The sequence below is a fragment of the Poecilia latipinna genome, unplaced genomic scaffold, assembly GCF_001443285.1.
Source record: "Poecilia latipinna isolate Pla-1442-1.1 unplaced genomic scaffold, P_latipinna-1.0 Scaffold572, whole genome shotgun sequence".
In the NCBI taxonomy this organism is placed as follows: Eukaryota; Metazoa; Chordata; class Actinopteri; order Cyprinodontiformes; family Poeciliidae; genus Poecilia; species Poecilia latipinna.
Genome location: NW_015113188.1, coordinates 544,144 through 563,519, shown reverse-complemented (window position 1 = coordinate 563,519; position 19,376 = coordinate 544,144). Strand labels below are relative to the sequence as shown.

Genomic DNA, 19,376 nt, shown 5'->3' with positions numbered 1-19,376 from the left:
ACCGACTGAATCACATTGTGCCACATCAGTTCACCTCAATCATATTCCCTCCCCGGAACCCCTTCCAGCAGATTTTTTATTCATAAGCCCCTGGCTTAATCAACATTAGAGAAGGAGGTGTTGAAAGGAATAAAACAATTTAGCGACTACCAATGCATTTGTCTCACAGCATGAATGCGACGCGACTGCAAATGGATTTTTTTTTTTAATTCACCAGCTTGCAAAGATAACATCGCACTAAAATATGATCTGAGTTTTAGTATTTACAAAGCTATAGGGATCGTGCCGTAATCAGAGTTAAAGTGCAAACCGCGATGAGCTTCTCTGTGAGAGTAAACAAAGGAAGATTGTTTTAGATTAGAGGCTTATCGTGGAAGTGCAGCAGAAACGCCCCACTGAGAGGAACTATCACATCAGTCAAATCCCATCTTGGAATCTGACAAAAGTGACAATTGAGAAGAACACGCGCGCGCGCATGTGCACACATTTGAACTTGCATGAGACTCATTAATGATCTCACCCCGGGGTGAAAACAGAAACAGCGACACTGAGTGTAAGACGTTAATAAAAGCCTTTTGCAATAAATGTCACGAAGGGAGGAGGCGAGGGTGTCGGGCTGGTGATGTCACTCGTTTCCTCTTGCCTTTGGCAGGCTCGCGGTGTTTACCCAACACCCTCAGGTGCAGCGACTGAGGCGTCGCTAGGCAACCGCACCATCCCTGGCGCTGCTCTGCCTCTGGCACTCAAGTGGGAGCTTATGTGGACTTAACTCGGAAAAGAGCAGCAGGGCTGAGGAGCGGAAGGGAGGATTACCAGGAAAAATATTGGATTGGGCCGAGACACAAGGGCCGAGGCCTTACCTGAGTCCCCGCTGCCGTCGAACATTGACGCCCTGAGAGGCTTTCGGGCCTCGACGAGGTTCCCACAACCAGAAAGAGACCCCGGTTTGGCTTTCTTCTTCTTGGCTTTTTTTTTTTTTTTTTTTTTTTTTTTTTTTTTGATTGATTATTCACAGCAAAGTCGATGATGCAGGGTCACCGAGCAGACTGGGTGCTTAATGAGTAAAGGGAAATATAAGTATTGAATGGTGAATGCTATTATAACCTAATGTTTAAGAGAACGACTCTGTCAGCAAGATAAACCTTATAAAGGGAATGAAATATTGCCATCTAGTGGCTACCGGATATATCTTCCTGAAGGAAAAGAAAAGCTCCACATCGTTGGTTAGCACCCGCAAGTTGTAATGTATTTTAGTCATTTAAACGTTGTGATTTGGAAAGATTTAACTTTTATTTTTCAGGTCGATTAGTCATCAGAGATCCACAGCTGTCAGAGTAACTTACATGCTCAGATAAACCTGAATTTATGGAAGAGTGGCAAGAAAACAAAATAAAATAAATAAAAATACTACGAACTGCATGTTGCAGCTCTAAGAAAAGAAACAATGCTCTGGTCAGATAAGATGTTCAGCTATTGATGCGCTAGAATGGTCCAGTCAAAGTCAACATCTAAATCCTAAAAAATCTGTGGAAATCTTGAAATCTATGTTTCTAGATGTGACTAAGCTGGTAGAAAATATGTCAGTAGTGTATATCAGTAGAACTGCACACCACATATAATTTTAATTCCAAACAGGAATGAAAACCCTGAACCCTTATTCCACTTCACAACTGAGTGCCACTTATAGTTTTGGTCTATCAAAACAACAAAAAAATCCCTATAATGTATACTTTTAGGCTTGTGGTGACAAAATCTGAGACGTCAAATGGATGAGGATCTATTTTTTTGTGAGCTGTGTAGCATTCCTTTTTAATGGACGTCGTAGACACACACTCACACACACAAAAGAAAAAAAAAGCTGCTCTGCTCCCAATCATTAAACCATCAGGCTGCTTTCCCAGTGGAAGAATGGGCCTAATCATTTCCAGCAAATGGTTTATTATGGCGAATGTTAGCAGCTGATGTGACAGCTGTTTCCAGTGCACCGTGCAGGGGCTGATAATGGGGACAGCCTTAAACAAGACGACTCAACAAAGAGTCAGACAGACTGGTAAGCAGGCTGCATGCGTGTGATTTCGTTCTGAGCAGAGTGATTGTTGCTGCACTTCACACACACACACACACACAGACACAGACGCAGGGGACGCGTACAGTGAACTACAGGTGGTTTTACAGATGTTAAGGGTTTAGGTCCTTTGCGTAACAGAGCTTCGCAGTCCTTACAGACATACAGCACATATTTAGATGCTGCCCCCTGGTGAAAATCAAAGCAAAAAACATCAATACATGGAATATGTAAAATCATCCTTTATTCAAACTTTTCAGTAGAGAAATTTAGATTTTCTTGATGCAGTATGCATAAATTTTCAATTCTATACAAAACCGTATGTAAAACTTTAGATGAAACATTTACAAATGTACAAGAAGAAACTCTAGTTTCTTAAGACAGACACGCTAAAGACCTAAAGGGTTGTCCAGTAGCTCACCAAAGTAGTAATGTCACATTACCGCTGTCAGTTTGCAACAGGAGTAAAAATGTGTGTTGGGAGGCTACCAAAATAGACTGAAGAAGTTTGGTATAGCAACAGAGGTTAGAAGCCTTAAAAAAACTATTAGAATTAGAAATTTTAAGTTTAAATCTAAAGAATAGATTAAAAATAAAGAACACCCAACTCTAAGCATCTGAAATCTAAAACGTCATTTCAAACATATCCTGTTGTGGATGTACTTTTAATTTTTTTTTCCAGCTTTAAGCAATAGGACACACTTGTAGCGTCACATAATAAATAAATAGCTAAACATTAATTTAAACTTAGATTTTTAGTAAATAAATACGATGGAAATTTTTAAATATGCTGCAAAGTAATGGAGATGAACAGAGTGAGCTTACAGCAGGGTTAATTGTGTGAGAATGGTTGTATGGCTTATTCATAGTTAGGAAGGCAACTCAGCAGGTTACACAGTTTGGAGATCAAACTAAAAATCAACACAAACTAGAACGAGATCATCATTCAAGAAAAACAAAACAAAAACAAACCGGTTGTCTAATACTAGTGATTTCCATAGCTTTAAAGCCTAGCTTGCATACGAATGTTCAGAAAATAAACCAAACTATGATACAGTGCACAATTGTACATTATGTCTTTTGTTCACACAAAATAAAACCTTCATAAAACACGTTTTACTTTTGCACCATCTTGAAAGAAAAGGAGGTTTTAACAGGGCAGATAAAGGGGCATCAGTCAACGACTGCTCTGAAGGAAAAGAGGCATCACTTGAGGAGGGAGGTAGAGAGGCCTTCCAGTATGGCTACGATTGTATTTTATGATAGCAGGTGAACCTAAAGAACCTTTAAATGCACCAAATAGATCGTCTCCTCTCCTTTTTACCCAAAGGAGTCTTTCTCTAGAGGGAGCGTTTTGGTCTCTCCACTCACGTCGCTCCCTCCTCCCCCCTCTACTCTCTCTCTATCTCTCTCTCTCTCTCTCTTTCTCAAACATCAAGGCTATTTGAGAAAGCCCTTGTAGAGGAAATGAGAGCGACTGGTAAATCTCTCGTTCTCCAGGCAGAAGAGCAGGTCCCTGAGATTGACACGCGTGATGCGCTGTCGAGTGAGTCTGGAGCCCGAGGAACCAGCGGCGCCGGTTAGAGACAAGCCTGTTCCGGACCCCTGAAAGATGTGGAGAAGTTAAGGAAGAAGGAAACGGTGAGCGATGCTGACGGCGCTTGACAACATCTCTGCGATAAGTGACGTTACAACTACAAACGTGCTAGTGCATAACTGTGCAGTGAGTGGAAAAAGCACATAGTGTGCTACAAAAGTGAGTACACTCAATTACATTTTTGTACATACCTTATGTCTTTTCATTGGACAACATTTAAAATATGACACTTTGATTCAATGTAAAGCAGTCATTGTACAGCTTGTAGGGTATCTGCAGGTTTTTACCAACTCAAATTTAAGACTTTTTAAGACTGTACCGCAAGACCTGTATCACGACAGAAATGTACGAACATCGTCCAATTGGTGGTAAATTTCCACTTACCCATAACAGATGCAAAAAGCTAGCTAGCAAGTGTACATTAGCTGTGAATTACCAGTAGCTTCAACAGCGAAGTCACGGAACGCAACGATGTCTGAGTGCAACTCAGACTTTTGCCTGAGATTTAACCCTGCTGCTAAGACACCATTTAAGACATGTGACTGTTATATTAAAGGTCATATTACATTTTAGTAAGACATTTTAAGGCCTTCATTTTAGATACATGAATTTAAGACTGTTTAAGGACGCGCAGACACCCTGGTTTGTATAACAGTATACCCAGAAAATGATGCTGCCACCAAAAAGTTTTACTGTGGATGTTGTTTGGTTCGAACTGATGCGCAATTTTGGTGTTAATTCTTCATATAGGAATTTTCATGTCGACCAAGAAACCTCTATTTAGGTCTCATATGATCGTAAAGTGACAAAATGTGGAAAAGTTCAAACAGTATGAATACCTTTGCAGGACTTTGGAATCATTCCCTTTATTATCTAAGGTCTTCATATTTTTGAGAGCAAATGGAACTACAATAAAGCATTAAATATATCTGTTGTATGTGTAACACATCCATATAATACATGAGTCCCACTTTCTGAAATGAGTGACAAAAAAACAATGAACTTTTTTCATTATACTATTCTTTTTCTAGGTTTTACTCGTGCAACTGAGTATCATAGAGCAAACTGAGTGTTTGGACAGAAAGCACCATATGGCCGGGGCTTTCCCTGGGTTAGAGCCTGCATGTTCTTCTGAGCACACTTCTCTTCCAGATTCCACCCACTGTCCAAAGACAAGCAGATTACACTGATCAGCGATGAGCCAGGGAGCTCATAAAGACCGTTAGCTCAACCAAAACGAATGATCATGTTGGCAAAGCAGAAGTAAAATCATTTAAAGGAGATAGAAGGTAATAAAAAAAGATATGTTGAAACACCTTTTAGTGCAAGGTGAGAAGTCAATGTGAATATTTTGCGATTTTAATAAAAGTGACACCTCTCCAAGTGTGCCATAAAGCGTTAGCTGTAACATTAAACTGCACTAAAAGCAGTAGGAAGGGCAAATTCTCAAAGGCCAATGAACAGTTTCCTCCAAAAAAAAAAAAAAAGAAGTCTTTCTTCACAAGAACAGGGAGAATAAAGGATGACAGTCCAAACTGAATGTGTCATTTCATTAGACGTATGTGGATCAAACTTGTTTGATGTGTGTTTACAGGAGTCAGCTGACGGTTGCAGTGAGAACAGAGCTCTGCTTGACCTAATGAGAGCCGTCGCTCTGCAAGTTTCTCTGCTCGAGCAGTTGGTGAGGACCGCCGGTGACAGCTGGTGACAAACTCAGCTTTCTATCACCAACACGGCCACCGAGAAGCAGGCTCGACTCTCACCGCTAACATTTGTAACCATTAACAAAAAGAATGTTTCAAACTGGAGCTATAAATACACTTAGTGACTCTCAGAAAGGATCTGTTGATGACAGTGCCTTGCTAAAGTATTCATATCTCTTTTTTTAACGTTTTAATCACATTGCATCCTCAACCTTCAGTGTGATTTTTTTTATTTTTTTATTTTGTGATGGGGTAATCCTGTCGTGACAAGCAATAAATCAATTCATCACACGCTAAATTAAAAATGACCTTGATAATTTCGACTTGGACAATAATCTTTAAAAAGACACTTCCCTTTTAATATTGTTGAAAAGCCGCCATTTTGAAAAACACTGGAAACATTTGACATCCACTTTGAAGTAGTTAGTTTGCACTTTTTTTTTCATATAAAAATCCTACCTGGCTCTTTTGTCTGTTTTCCCTGACCAAGAGGACTGATTAATATTTTTTGAAATGGTTCCAGATGCTTCATAATCTATTTTAATTATTGTTGTCTCAGTTGTTTTGTTTAGTTATTTTGGATTTTTAAAATGTTTTCCAGTCCCAGTGTCAAATGTTCTTGATTTTTGAGATGGTGTTCTAGTATTATCATTATATTAGTTGAAAAATGTTCTCAAAATGACATTGTTATTGTTTATCACAATACTTTCTGGCATAATTTATGGTCCAGCAAAATTTGTTGTCGTGACAGAAATATGATAGGCCAACACAAAATTGGACATAATGGTAAATGGTAGGGGAAATGATGATTAAGTTCACAAATGTATCAAAACCTGATTGTCCACCAAGACTGAGCAAGGGAAATATTAATCAGAGAAGTCAGATGAGCCAATATAACTCTGCAGGAGCTGCATTTGTCCAATCCATAAATCTGGGCATTTTGAAAGATGGGCAAAAAGACGTCTGTTAAAAAAAAAAAAAAAAAAAAGTGCACAGTCCTCCAAAACTCTCCACATTTTAAAGACTAGAGGAAACATACCTCTAGAGACTTGCAACTGAAAGCCATGCATCGTTTTTACAATGATCAATGTCAATTATGCGATACTTTTTGTTTACTAGATGCTATTTAAATGCATAAAAGTTTTTGACTTTGAGAAAAAGTTTAAATGCTCTAAATATTTGTTGCGAGACTCTGTGTGAAAAGATAAACTATGATAAACTTATTAATTGTGCTGTCAAATAATAACCAAAACATGCAATTACAGAATATTATCCGACTATTGCTTTTTAGTTTTTCCCTGATGTTGCGCTAATAAAAACAAGGATAGGTGGGGAAAAAAAATAGAGAGAGAGAGATGACCCAGAATCCTAATGCATCCGGCCCTGGCTGCTGCAGGTGCACAGGCATAAATCGTGCAAACATTAATTACTGTCTTCATTGTTACCTCAGCTGAAGCAGATGAGGATGGAGAGTCCAGGTTCTTCTTCTTCTTCCTGGGACCAATGGCTGCCAAAGCAGTCAGGTTGGCCTCCCTCTGTCTCATCTGAGCCAGCTCCTGCTGCTGCATCTGGACAACACACACAGAAACACACACACATACGCTCACCAAAAACTGAATCAGTCGTAAACGTGACAGAGAGACCTGCAGACCGTGCTCCGCCTCAACTCGTACCTCTTTCGCCTTCTGTTTCAAACGCAGCTGCTCCGGATCCTCTTGCCGCGCTCGGGACTGAAAGGCCGACATGAAGAAAAGTCGTCGTTTATTTGAGACACTTCGATTGCAGTTTGACGTCAACAGCAAAGCATAAAGAATAAGATACTGCTTATATAACCGTGCAATAACTAGAAAAAAAAAACAGGCAAAAATAAATAAATAAAAAATCCACTTATTTTTGCACAAGATAATAAAAAGGCAAGAGGTGTCAATTAAAAAGCTCTTATTAAATAATCAGAGTTTGATGTGTTGCACCATTTAAAACCACTTGTTAAATCTAACCCCAGCAGAGTCACAGTGTTAAGTCAACTGTTTACTGTAAAGACAGAAATGCAACAGGTGGCACAAAACGACAACAAGCAGACGTACAGTCTGTGGTAAATGATGACAATGATGGGTTTCATTTTCTGAAGTCACTTTGATCTACTTAAGCATGATTGAGAATCTGTGGAGATTAGGGTTATGGCAAAGAGGCCTTTCAACAAAAAAAAAAATGTTAAGAGCGTATCACCACAATTAATACTGTAAATACCAACAAATTGGGGATTATCAGAAGGATTGCCCTGATGATTGCAGACAAGACTTTTCATAGTACTTGAAACATTTTTGTTTTATCAAAATGTAAAAAAAGAAAAACAACAACCCCAAAATGTATATATTTTTAGATTGATACCCCTTTTTACATTGTCAAATTCCCTTTTGAGAGACGGCCGCCTGATCTCTATCAGAAACAACTCTCTGAGGATTAAGACAGTCATTTAAAAACAAAATAAGCCAGGTGTATAGACAACTATCAGCTGAACTTTAGACTCTGCAGTATATGGATATGACTGTAGGGCTGAACAAATTAATCAATAGTCGTCAAATAATTTAGTAATAGATTAATTACTTTTTACGTAAACGTAAAGTCCTAAAGCCCCAAAACTAAGGTGAATCAATTTCAGACTTTAAGTCCTCACAGAAATCCTGGACAGTTGAAATTGTTCTCAACAAAACAGCAACAGCCAGAAGTTCAAATGTAAACTTTGAAATGCAGAGAGGGTTCGTTTTCTTTAAGCTTACTCTTCTAGAGCTGGAAGTTTTTTACACATTCTGGCTTCAACAAACTAAAATCTATGAATCATTACGTATTTAATGTCATGTGGTTAAATCTGACGTTAGAAATTCAACCCAAATACCAATTAGGACGCTTGCTGGCAGCGGGCTCCCTGTTGTCGAGTCATAAATCAATCCCGGCCGACCCTGGGGTCAAACCGTAAGGCGCTCTCGAGTCAACTGAAAAGCTGTCAAGTGACTAAAACGTCGTATGTAGGCAAAACATTTAAGACGGCTGTTTATGGTGAACACAAAAATGTAACAGGCGGCTAAAAACAACAACAGGCATGTGTGTGTTAATGAAGGTTTCGTTCTTTAGATTCATGACAGCGTACCTTAGCTGCCTTCAGCAGGATCTCCCTCTCCTGCTCTTCCTTTCGCTGTTTCTCCAGCTGGTCAAGCTGCTCAAAGAACTTCAGCTGAGTCCGAACGTCGCTGCTCTGCTCATAGCTGTCATCCTCCTGCTAAAAGACGTCATCGATACAATGCTACCTCAGAAGAAGTCAATGCTGACATACCGGTAATCGTTTTAAAGCCGTATTATGTTTTCTTCCATTTATAGCACAATCAAGTAACTGTGCTGCCTTCAGTCATGTGAAAAGAAAAATAAAACTGACATAATTTAACGCCTTGAAATTGGGCCTCCGTCTCTTTAAGATTTCTCTAACATGCATGGAAGAATACAGGCAACACTCCCAGTATGTTTTTGATGAGCTGTCTTAAAGGGGCAGCTCAAAGAAGCTGCCTCTTTGAGAAATCTGGTGGAGATGCAGCATTAATCTTCTATGCCCTGCTAATGTTGAACAAACTGAGTTCCTTTAAATCAAGGCTAAAAAGCTGAAAGTTGCCTTTGATTAATGGTAAATGGAACACTGATCAACATTTTTTATGTGTAATGGTGATTTTGATGACATGGTTATGTTTCATAATTGGTTCTATATTATGATGTAAGGCACTTTGAGCTGCCTTCTTGATGAAATGTGCTCTGCTAATCATCTTGATTTGGTGTAATTCATCAACAAACCTTGAAATTGATGTTTTTCTGCTGGGCTACTTGGGAGACTTTTTCAAGTAAGTTCAGAAGTCGCTGCTGGGTGGCGTGGGAGACGTAATTCACCACCTCTGTGCCGAGCTCCGTAACGCCATACTTCATACCTGGAGGACGAAACAAACGGTGCGGTGAGAGACCGACCGACCGGAGGCTCTCGTTCGGTCAGGAAGGACCAGAGCCTCACCGATCTCCAGCATTCTCCTCTGCAGCAAGGCGTAGGAGAGGAAGGCCTCATCCTTGCAGGAATGCGTCACCGCGCCGACGAGTCCGGAGTTAGTTGCCAGGATGTTAGCGCTCTCCTCTGATAGATTCACTCCCGCCATGGAGGCCACGTCGTTGATGTCGTCGTCATCTCTGCTGATGAAGAAGCAGACGTGTTGTGGTTGCAGTGTCTCTGACAGTCAACGTTGTTGTTCGGCAAGACTCATTTGCTTTTTCTGCAATAATTTTACATCCACCTCTCTTCACAAGATTAGATTGATACAGAACTGTTTATGATGGCGAGTGCAGTTATGTATGCCGTAACTGTATAGTTTATTTAATTTAGATTTAATGTGATAAGTTAGTAAATAATTTGACCTGGGAGGCCATTTAAATATGGATTAGCATTTGAAAAGTCAGTCCTTTTTACTAAACATGGTGGTGGCAGGATCATGCTGTGGGAATGGTTTTCTTCAAATTGATTAAAGTTGATAGGAATGAAGCTAAATGCAAAAGGATTACAGAGTAAAACTCGTTTAGGGCCACAAATGAAAATTTAACAAAAAATAAAAAAAAAAAAAAAACAACAACCATGAAACATACACAAACAGAGGATTGATACATGCTTTTTCTACAGATGATGGTTTCTGGACAATAATTTAAAAGTTTCAAATGCAATAATGAGTGGAAAGTACTGAAGGGGGATAAACAGAGATGTGTGAGACACATTTCACATTAATTCTGAAACATGTATATTTTTCCTTCGACTTTACAAATGTGCCCCATTATGGTCATTCATGTTGGCCTATTACATGACACAGTTGGGTCTGTAGTTTTCTATCACTTTGGGTTCATCTTTGTATACCAACTTGAAAACATCACCAACTTCTGCACAAGACTCATTTAATAAAAGAGTTTGGGTGATGAAAAAAAAGAGAGTTTCTACTGCCTGAAGAAGTCAGCAGAAATCTTATGACTGTCGGTGCCTTTTCTTTTTAGGACCAAATCAAAAATAATAATTTGCGGGTTGTGACTCGACGCTTTTTTGAAAATGCTCAAAGGGCGTCTGTGCTTTTCGCAAGGCACGAAACCAAGAGCAGAAAAAGAGATGAAGAGTCTCACTTGAAAGTGCCACCCGCTTCTTTCAGCTTGTTCTTCTGTGCCTGCGTCAAGGCAACGGCGGAGACTTGCCTGGAAACAAGCGTCACCTCGGGTCTCAGTTGAACCGCTGCAATGTGTGTAGCAGAGGGGATGGGGGAGAAATGAGAGATTAAACTACGTGGATGCAGAAAGACACAGAAACAAAAACAACGGCGTTGTCAGGGTGACGCCTCACCTGGCTGCAGCTCTTTAAGCTGCACTTGCTGCTGTCCCACCATGATCCGACCCGGGGTTTGATTCCGCAGAGCCATCATGGGGGTGGTGGGTAGAGTTACCTGAGGTCTCAGCATTGCTCTTTGCTGCTGAGGCTGGAGAACCTGGGGGGGGTTTAATACCCATACATTATAACCAGATTAAATGGCAGCTATTGATTCCATCCAATGCACATGGATCAAAAGGCATGTGGTGTTTTTCCTCCCCATTTCAAACTTAGAATCCAGAAAAACTACCGCAGCAACTACGTTTTAGACTCCTGTTCTTCCAGCCCAGAAAAGGAAATAGACCAGAGGATACTTACTTATACTTATCTATTAACCCTGAATAGGAGTATCTAGTTTATCTAGTTTATATACTTTGGATCAACATTAGTAGACTACTTTCTAGACTCATATTCTTCGAACCCAGAAATGGATTTAGACCAGAGGATACTTAGCAACCCTGAACAGGAGCAACAAGTTTACATACTTTGGATCAACATTAGATACTTTCTCTTCTTTTGCTCTTTCCTTTGGTTTATTTTGTTTGTATTCATTTTAATTCCTGTAAAGCACTTTGTATTGCCTTGTTGCTGAAAATGTGCTACCTTTCCAAACTACTTAACAAATAACATAAAAAAAATGCACAGTTGTAATTCTGGACCCATCAGATGATCATAGAGTGATAAGTAGAGATTTTCCATACGTTATTTTTGTAGTTCACTTCTCCCCCGCCCCCAGCAGTGCACCGCCCACTCTCAATAAAACTAACTATTCTCCTCCCCGCCTTCATTTTGTGTGGCCTGTTTAACTCGGCTTGATTCGAGACGATGGAAAGAACAGCTTCAGGGAGAAACTGTTTCATTAAAGCCGAGCGGCGAAGACGAGCACAAACACAAATTAAACATAGAAAATATCACATTCAACAATGTTTCTAAAATGGGGAAACATTTAGATGGCGGCATTCTAGATTTAACACTGGTGCAGATTATCATAGTGTAAAAATAATCAACTGTAGCAAGCTGTTGTTACATTGCTACATTGTTCCGGTTCGTTAGGATTAGGATGCTCCTCTACTTGACGTTTTCTGCAATGCAAGAATACTAAAGATTTGAGAAGTTACATGCCTTTTTTTTTTTTTTTATTTACACAAACGTGAGACACTTAATGCTTTGGATCTGAAATGATTTAGGGCTCTTTTTTCTAGAAAAATTTGACTATTAGCTATTTCATATTTTTGCACTTTTAATAATGATAAACAAATTTTGGCACTAACAGTAAGAAGATTGAACATGATAGTTTTTTCCCCGACACTCTTACGATTATGACTGAACAAGACATTTGAGTCGACATGGTTCATTGACAATCGTCATAGTGTGGAATGATTTCCTTCAGGTTTTACACTGTAACTGCTATGAAACACTGAGATTAATGCTGCACATCGTTACCAGTGACGTCGTCTGTCCTTGACTGACTGTTGGCTGAAGTTGGGGTCTGCTGCCTGGAGTCGTGAGGCGGGGGCCAGGGCTGCCCAGGACCACCGTGGTGCAGGTGGCTGAGGTGGAGGAGACGGCCACCGAGGCCGGCTGAGGAAGCTGACTCTGCTGGATGAAGGCTGCCGAGTCTGGGGTGAGCTGCCTCAAGGCTGGGAGGCTTCTCTACCAAATTAATAAAAGTAGCCAAATGATTTAAGGTGAAGCCGCAGCATAGAAACAACCTTAAAGTGTGCTGCTGTTGGCTGAAAGCTTTAAACGTGACAGAAGTACATGGGCGTTCTCACCTTCAGGAAAGGCACTAGGTATGGTTGGGGTGAGGAGTTAAGCTCTTTGTACAATCTGCTGGTGAACTCTTCAGCTTCCAGCTTGTCTTCCTGGGAAAACATCAAAAAATCTAAGGGCTTACATTTACGGGCTTACAGGAAAGTAAGCCCGTAAATGTTAGTGTCTCTGGGAATCTTTGTTAGTGTCTCTGGGAATCTTGTCCAATTGCAAATGTAAATGTAAAGTTGTCACTGTATGAAGCACACTCACCAGCAGGTCTTTGACCAGCTCCCTCACAGTCGCTGCAGTCTCTGTGGACTGTTTCCCGCTGGATGCCAACTTGATCAGTGTAGACAGGAAGTTCTTGCATTTCTTTACATTCTCCATTGTCTCCTATGGCAAACAGAGACGATCCGCATTTTAAACAAGCCCGAAGTCTCAAATAATACTACTACCCCTATAAGCCATTTTGAAAGAAGTGTTTGAAGTGAGCACTTCTTACCTTGCTCACAGTTACAGAGGTAACCGTGGTCCCAGGTGTTGGAGTGAGCGTTCTAGGGGCCAGTCCTGGCACTGTGGCCCCTACAGAGCTCTGGGAAGAGACAAAAACAAACAAACGTGCGTCTTAAAAAATGAACCAGAATAAAAGCCTGTAGAGGACGACCTCAGAACTTTGAAGTCCTAGTTGGTTAGAAATATATTTTGTTACAGCACAGCAGGTAAAATGCTCCATAGAGCAAACCAGACATGTTTAATAATAATAATACTATTTTGCATGAAATCTGTTGGGGGTTTTTGTTTCTGGGAAAAACCCCACTGCAGCCTGATGGTGCTGTACTGCATTTAGTTTAATAATTACATAAATATGTATATATTCACACATATTGTATCAATGCAAAAGCAGAATGCAAATTAGCAGTTTTGAGCCATGCATTGTACATAGCAATAATGTCTATTGGATAGAATGCATAATAAATATGTTATGCTGTAATTATGTAAATACACATTAAAAGCTTTGGTTTGCTTAAATGGAGCATAATACATTGGTAACGTATCCACATTCCCAGACCTTTTCATATTGTCATTTTACAAACTTCAATAATGTATTTTTGCACAACACAAAGTACTTCATTATCGTTAAACGGAAGGAAACTGATAATGGATTTTACATCTATTTACAAATCAAAGTCTAAATTGCGGTTTGCATTTGTATTTATCCATTTTTACGTTGATGACCTCTACATGAAATTCGACCAACTGCCTTCACAATAACCGCCATTAAGTCCAGTTTCTCCAAGTCTTAAACATCTAATGAAATGCAGTCAGAGTACCAATGTATTGGAGTTTCACAAAGTCCATTTGAGACTCTGAAGTTCATAAAATCTGACTGATACTGAGCCACTTTGGAAAGAAAAACAAGCATTTTTTTTTAGTTCTTACATGTGCAAAGTATTTTGTTTGTGAAAAATGTCAAGTAAATTCCAGGTACGAGGTAAAACTGCCCAGGTCTGCAGTTTTACGGCAAATTACATTAATAAAATGGTAAATTTGAAGTGCAAATGAGACATCAAGAACTAAATCCTTTGCTTATAAGCCTGGCGATTATAATACTTAATATAAATCAAAGTTTAAAGCATCATATTATTAAAAGAGAACACGTTTGTAGAATCCTGTACATAGAGAGCATCTACACACCGGCAGGATAGGAGCTCTGTGAAGAGCAGTGGTTGCAGCGAGTGATACTGGGGGCGGACAGCCTGGTCGGATGATGGTGCCGGGAGATACTTGTCGGCTGATGATTGTGGCTCCAGGAGTCTAAAAAAAAAAAAAAAAAAAAAAGTAATCACAGACTAACAACTAGACTGTTTTACCAGTTTCCTTCTAGATTAAAATATACAGACAGTTTCCTGAAACCCCAAACCAAAAATACCTGTGCCGCAGACACATTTGTTGGCGTGGCGGTCCGAGGTACCATGCCTCCCTGCGCCTGCGCTTGCATTTGGGCCAGAGTCTGCTGAGGAATCACCAACAGCTGCCCGCTCCCGCTGCGCACTAGCACCATACCTGAAGTGAAACAGAAAGGTGTGTGAGAGCAACAGCAAAAAACTTAAAAAGGTAGTTTATGCTTTATTTTTGTGTGAATTATGATGGGCTGCTTCACTGATTTTTTTTTAATTATTATTCTGTGAAGCACTTTGTAACATTTGTTTATGCAAATAAAGTATTATTATATATGTTGATTTTAAAGATAAGCGTTATAGTTACAGTTCATAAATTTGGGAAACTTACATAATTAGTTTTTTGTTTAAACTTGTAATAACTTATAAAATGCTAAATGACAGCTCAACCTCACTTACCCGGGGGTATCTGGATGTTGTGTACACTGGGCTGTCCCGGAGAGGTCTGTGGGAGCCTCGGAGCCAGCATCTGGGTCGTGATCCCGGGCGCACCTGCGGCTGCCATGCCAAGAGGTCTGGGAGCACTGATGGAGCTGGCGGCGGCGGCAGCAGCAGCGGACTGCGGTGCTGACTGGATTATCGTTGTTGGCGGCTCTGCTTTAATGATGTGCGAACCTGCGCTGACGGGCTGCCCATTGTTTACCGGCGGATTTTGCGTGCCAATACCCGTCTGATTCGATGCATTCGCAGCCACGGCGGGACTCGCGGTACTACTGCCGTTCAAAGTTGTGCCCGACCCGGCTGTTTGCATAGGCGGCCTGACAAGTGTCACCGTGGGTCCTGCTGCTTGGCTCGCAGCAGAAACACCGTCCGAATTCATTAGCGGCGTCTGAATGACACTGTTTGACGAGGGGGGCAATGAGACGCCGGTCAGCCCTTTTGACAGCACTGCTCCGGTGCTGCCAGCCGCGGCTGATATCACAGTGCTGCTGCTGCTGTTGTTGTTGTTACCAGTGCCACTTGTCGCTTTCGCCCCCTCCAGAGGGGTAACGCTTCCTGAATTGTGAGAGTTCATAGTTTGGCTCCCATTAAAAGTCTGCACAGAGTATGAAGCCACTTTCCCCGGCTGGTTAGGAGGGAAACTTATACCGTCACCGACAACAAGTGGTTTTCCCGGCTCGTGTCCCCTTTTGGTGTCGGTGCTGCCTGTCGATGCGTCCATGGCTGAACCATTGGGAAGTCGCTAAGCGGAGACCCCAACCTGCACTTCAACTAGTTTAACCGGGAGTAACACACGCTCGAATGTGATGGGGGAAGACTACTGTACGTCTGTTGCTTTTCTCTGCCAACTCCGGCGCTTGCTTCTCGCTTGTTCTCAGAGAACAAATAAGGAAAACAATATTAGTAGTTACAGCGTACCTGCTTTAGCAACCGTCTTGACCAAGTCCCAGCTGGACATTAGCTCGAGCTACCCCCCCGTCCCGGAACTAATACCATGTAATTAACAGCTGCCTCGTGCCAACTCAAACTAATAAACAAGGACAGCTGTGACTCTACAGACCGTGGAGGATGGCAAACTACCGCTTTATTCTCCCCCGTCTGTGAAAAGAGTTCATCCAGCAGACTGGGGCCAACCGCCATCTTCGCACTCCTGCGAGCTTGTGAAAAGTGAGGTACTTACTAACTGACGTGCGCCTGCGTACAATGGCCAAAAGTCCTCAGACCGGGGAGTTCTCTGAACGGTGATTGGCTGCTCTGCCTGCTAAAAGGCGGTACCAATGGCTTCAGCTGTCATTCCGGGAGAAGTAGAAGAGGGTATAACATCTCGCCGGGACGATATGTTTTCACCGAATTTTTCATACTAGAAAGCATACTTTGTCTTAAATTACAGATAATCCTTTTCAGAATTCAATCATGTCACCTTTGGTGGATAAATACCCAGGTTTGCTGCAAGCTTAATATTCAAATTTCAGAGTTTATTCACACTGGATGCACCGGGCAAGATGGCTGCAGCGAAATGAGGTTTCGGTTGTACAGAGACGTATAAAGACGCCCCACCCTTTTAAAAAAATGACTGTTTAGTCTTGAGCATTGTAGTCAAGCATCTCTGCGCTGACTTTTATACACAACAAGAAATGTTGTTATATTCGTGACTTAAAGCATCAATACGACAAATCCCTTATTAGTAATATGTGTTTTTATCTGCATCCAGGGGCGTTTTTAGGATCTTGAACCTTTGGGTACTTAGCCCAGCCTGGGAAAAAAAGCTTTGTCAGCTGCATAAGTTTTCAATTATTTATTGGAAAAAATAATGTAGAACCTCTTTGCAGCTGGGGCAAGACACTCTTAAGAAAATCACGTAGTGTATTTCCCACAGATGTCTGTTTTTTGAGTGATTGCAGACATATTTCACACACCCTGTTAATGCAATGAGTTGGATGGAGTCAACCTTTTAGTGGAAGAAGTAACTCAAATCTATGCTTAGTCCAGGAGTAGAACAACTTTTTCTCATCCAATGGACTCAGCAGTACTTCACTGACTCAGGAAAAAGATTCTGACTCTAAATACAGCTTTTTTAGATACTTTAAGCAGAAGTAAAAAAGTAAATAAAAATTCTTGAAATACAACCAGTTTTTAATAATAATGTTGCTCAATATGGATAACTATGATTTTGTAATTAAAGCTAAAAAGATACTTTCTATGTATCATGAAATCACGACACAATTAATCCAATTAACAATTAACTGGCATCCTGATTACTTGTTACAACAGTGTTTTGAAATAAATTTATCAAAAATGTTGAATATAGTGTCACCACAGTTTCTCACATTGCAAACATTGTAAGAAATGTACAATACAAACATAAAAAATATATATATTTACAGTGATATCTACATATATATGGACACACACACACACACACACACACACGCACACACCCCCTGCACCCCCCCTACACACACACATGTGTATATATATACTTAGTGTTTAATTCAGTGCCACTCTGTGAAGCTATAGTACCAGAGTATTAAGAAGTCCGTTTTTAATCTTGCAGTAGACATAATGTGTCACTATTTGTTTATTTATATCTAAAACGATAAAGTTCTGCCAATTTCTTACATTATTTTCATCAACATTAAAGGACTATGTTCACAAATAGAAGTTGTACGATGCCTGTCTTTGATTTAATAAGAAACAAATCGCAAATAGTTTCTCAACGTCTGTGTCGGCGTACGCTGGAGAGTTAAACGAACTAACCCTGGATTATGCACAGGTGGCTCGTTCATCTGCGAGGAGATTCACTCCTATAAAGCGCGCAGGTGCACATAAAGCAGTTCATGTCTGGGTGTCGCTATTTATTCATTTGTTGTTTATTGCTTCGTTTATTTCAATTAAAAAAAAAAAAAAACGTTTACTGCAAATATGAGTGCCGGAGGTGGAACTCCTTATATTGGCAGTAAGATAAGTTTGATTTCGAAGGCCCAGATTCGATATGAAGGCATACTGTCTTCTGTGGACACGGAGAGGTCCACCGTTGCTTTGGCCAAAGGTAAGTGTAAGCACCGCTTATTTAATATTTTAATATACTACTTCTTAACTCCTCTTTTCGTCAGCTTTTGCCGGTTATTTGGTATATATTCTAAAGAAACGTACGCTTTCTTCAACCAGTTAAATCCTTTGGTACAGAGAACCGGCACACGGAGAGACCAGTGCCTCCAAAAGATGAGATATTTGAATATATAATATTCAGAGGAAGTGATATCAAAGATATTACTGTGTCTGAACCCCCAAAACCACACCATGGGCTACCCCGAGATCCTGCCATTGTTCAGGTATGCTAGTTAATTAGCTCGCAGCAGTATAGGCTCGATAATTGTATGGAAGGCCAAAACTGCCACATTCTGATAAATAATTCAACTTAATATGTACAGAGTTGTCTTTTTAAATTTCTGTTTTAAAAAAAGTGTAAATTCGATGTGCTACAGTCTACTGTGAAATGGTTCAAACCAACTGTTAACCTAAAAGTCTAAGGCTATGTTTAATGTTTACATGGTGGGAAAATGCTATTTTTTTCTTCTCTCTGTCCATATGAACCTACTTCTGAGTTTTTCATGGCATTCTGATTGGCCCAAATGTAGAAGAGGAAGGAGCCATCTTCAAATCAGACAAAGCTGGTGTCAAATGTTTGTGCAGCAAAAATTTTGTTTGTGCTGCTTTGGCTTTGAAGATATTAATGAAAGTTTAAAGGTAATTTTGATTTGGTAAAAGTGAGGGGGCTGGTTGACCTTCTGACCTTTACATTTTCATTAATATTTTCAAAGCCAAAGCAGCACAAGCAAAAAAATTTGCTGCACAAACAGTCGAGTTGATTGACACCAATTTTGTCTGATTTGAAGAAGGTGGGGAGGGACCGTGTTTAATTAGTAGTATGAATGAACGTGTAAAAAGAAGGCTTTAAAATTAGGGGAAAAGAACATTTTTTTTTTTCAAAATACTTCCAATTTTTGCTTCCAGAATTAACTTTTATCTGGACTTAAAATTGACTGTTCTATTGAATAAGGTTTCTGTTAAATTGGTTAGATAGCTCGTTCTTTCCAGTTTTTAATTTTATCTATAAAAATTGTACTGAGCAATTTATCATTATTTAATTTCTTTTTCTTTTCTTTTTTTTAACTCAGTCATCCATGGGCCCACCTTCTGGATACCACCCACGTTGGAGTCCATACAGAGAAATGATGCCCACCTTTAACCAACTGGCTGCTGGCTCTTTGCTGACTCAGCAGTACAATGCAGCTCTAGGCCTAAGTACAGAACCTTCCATCTTGAAAATTTAGTGCTGAGTTTTTTTGGTTATGTGCCTGCAGATAACTCGGTCCTTTCTTTTTCTTCTTTTTTTTTTTTTTTTTTTTCTTATGCCCGGAATTTCCACGACAAC

The 19,376-nt window shown here is 40.2% G+C and overlaps 2 protein-coding genes and 1 long non-coding RNA gene across 5 annotated transcripts in view; 2 read left to right on the top strand and 1 right to left on the bottom strand.

Annotated features, from left to right (window-relative positions):
* Nucleotides 1-544: 544 nt before the first annotated feature.
* On the top strand, nt 545-6,353 carry LOC106953274 (uncharacterized). The gene is made up of 3 exons (XR_001426171.1): nt 545-944; nt 3,566-3,706; nt 5,257-6,353. It is a non-coding gene; the product is annotated as an uncharacterized LOC106953274 (long non-coding RNA).
* Nucleotides 2,290-16,509, bottom strand: LOC106953272 (transcription initiation factor TFIID subunit 4-like). Of its 2 annotated transcripts, none has more exons than XM_015041894.1 (15): nt 14,900-16,509; nt 14,473-14,606; nt 14,238-14,357; nt 13,045-13,134; nt 12,813-12,935; nt 12,563-12,652; nt 12,231-12,440; nt 10,764-10,905; nt 10,550-10,655; nt 9,411-9,583; nt 9,200-9,330; nt 8,511-8,639; nt 7,039-7,095; nt 6,811-6,933; nt 2,290-3,670 (listed from the first exon to the last, which is right to left on the bottom strand). In XM_015041894.1, exons 1-15 carry the CDS (start codon nt 15,660-15,662, stop codon nt 3,506-3,508), a joined length of 2,556 nt encoding a protein of 851 aa, XP_014897380.1. In that variant the 5' UTR covers nt 15,663-16,509; the 3' UTR covers nt 2,290-3,505. The 2 variants fall into 2 exon arrangements, with proteins under 2 accessions (XP_014897380.1, XP_014897381.1); XM_015041895.1 differs by having other exon boundaries at nt 9,411-9,580; nt 14,900-16,503.
* A 1,249-nt stretch (nt 16,510-17,758) lies between these two features.
* LOC106953271 (protein LSM14 homolog B-like) overlaps nt 17,759-19,376 on the top strand; it is a 6,793-nt gene continuing 5,175 nt past the window's right edge. For both annotated transcript variants that reach the window (XM_015041893.1, XM_015041892.1), the window contains exons 1-3: nt 17,759-17,990; nt 18,110-18,273; nt 19,120-19,246. In XM_015041893.1, the coding sequence (XP_014897379.1) occupies nt 17,864-17,990; nt 18,110-18,273; nt 19,120-19,246 (418 nt within the window). In that variant the 5' untranslated portion in view covers nt 17,759-17,863. The remainder of the gene's footprint in view (nt 17,991-18,109; nt 18,274-19,119; nt 19,247-19,376) is intronic.

Bases quoted from the DNA above. Each gene is read 5' to 3' on its own strand.
- LOC106953272 (XM_015041894.1), bottom strand. From the start codon at position 15,662: ATGGACGCATCGACAGGCAGCACCGACACCAAAAGGGGACACGAGCCG. The intron at 10,656-10,763 runs GTGAGGCGTCAC...CACACATTGCAG, and splicing joins GCTTAAAGAGCTGCAGCCAG to CGGTTCAACTGAGACCCGAG. The intron at 7,096-8,510 runs GTACGCTGTCAT...TCGGCCTTTCAG, and splicing joins TCCTGCTGAAGGCAGCTAAG to TCCCGAGCGCGGCAAGAGGA.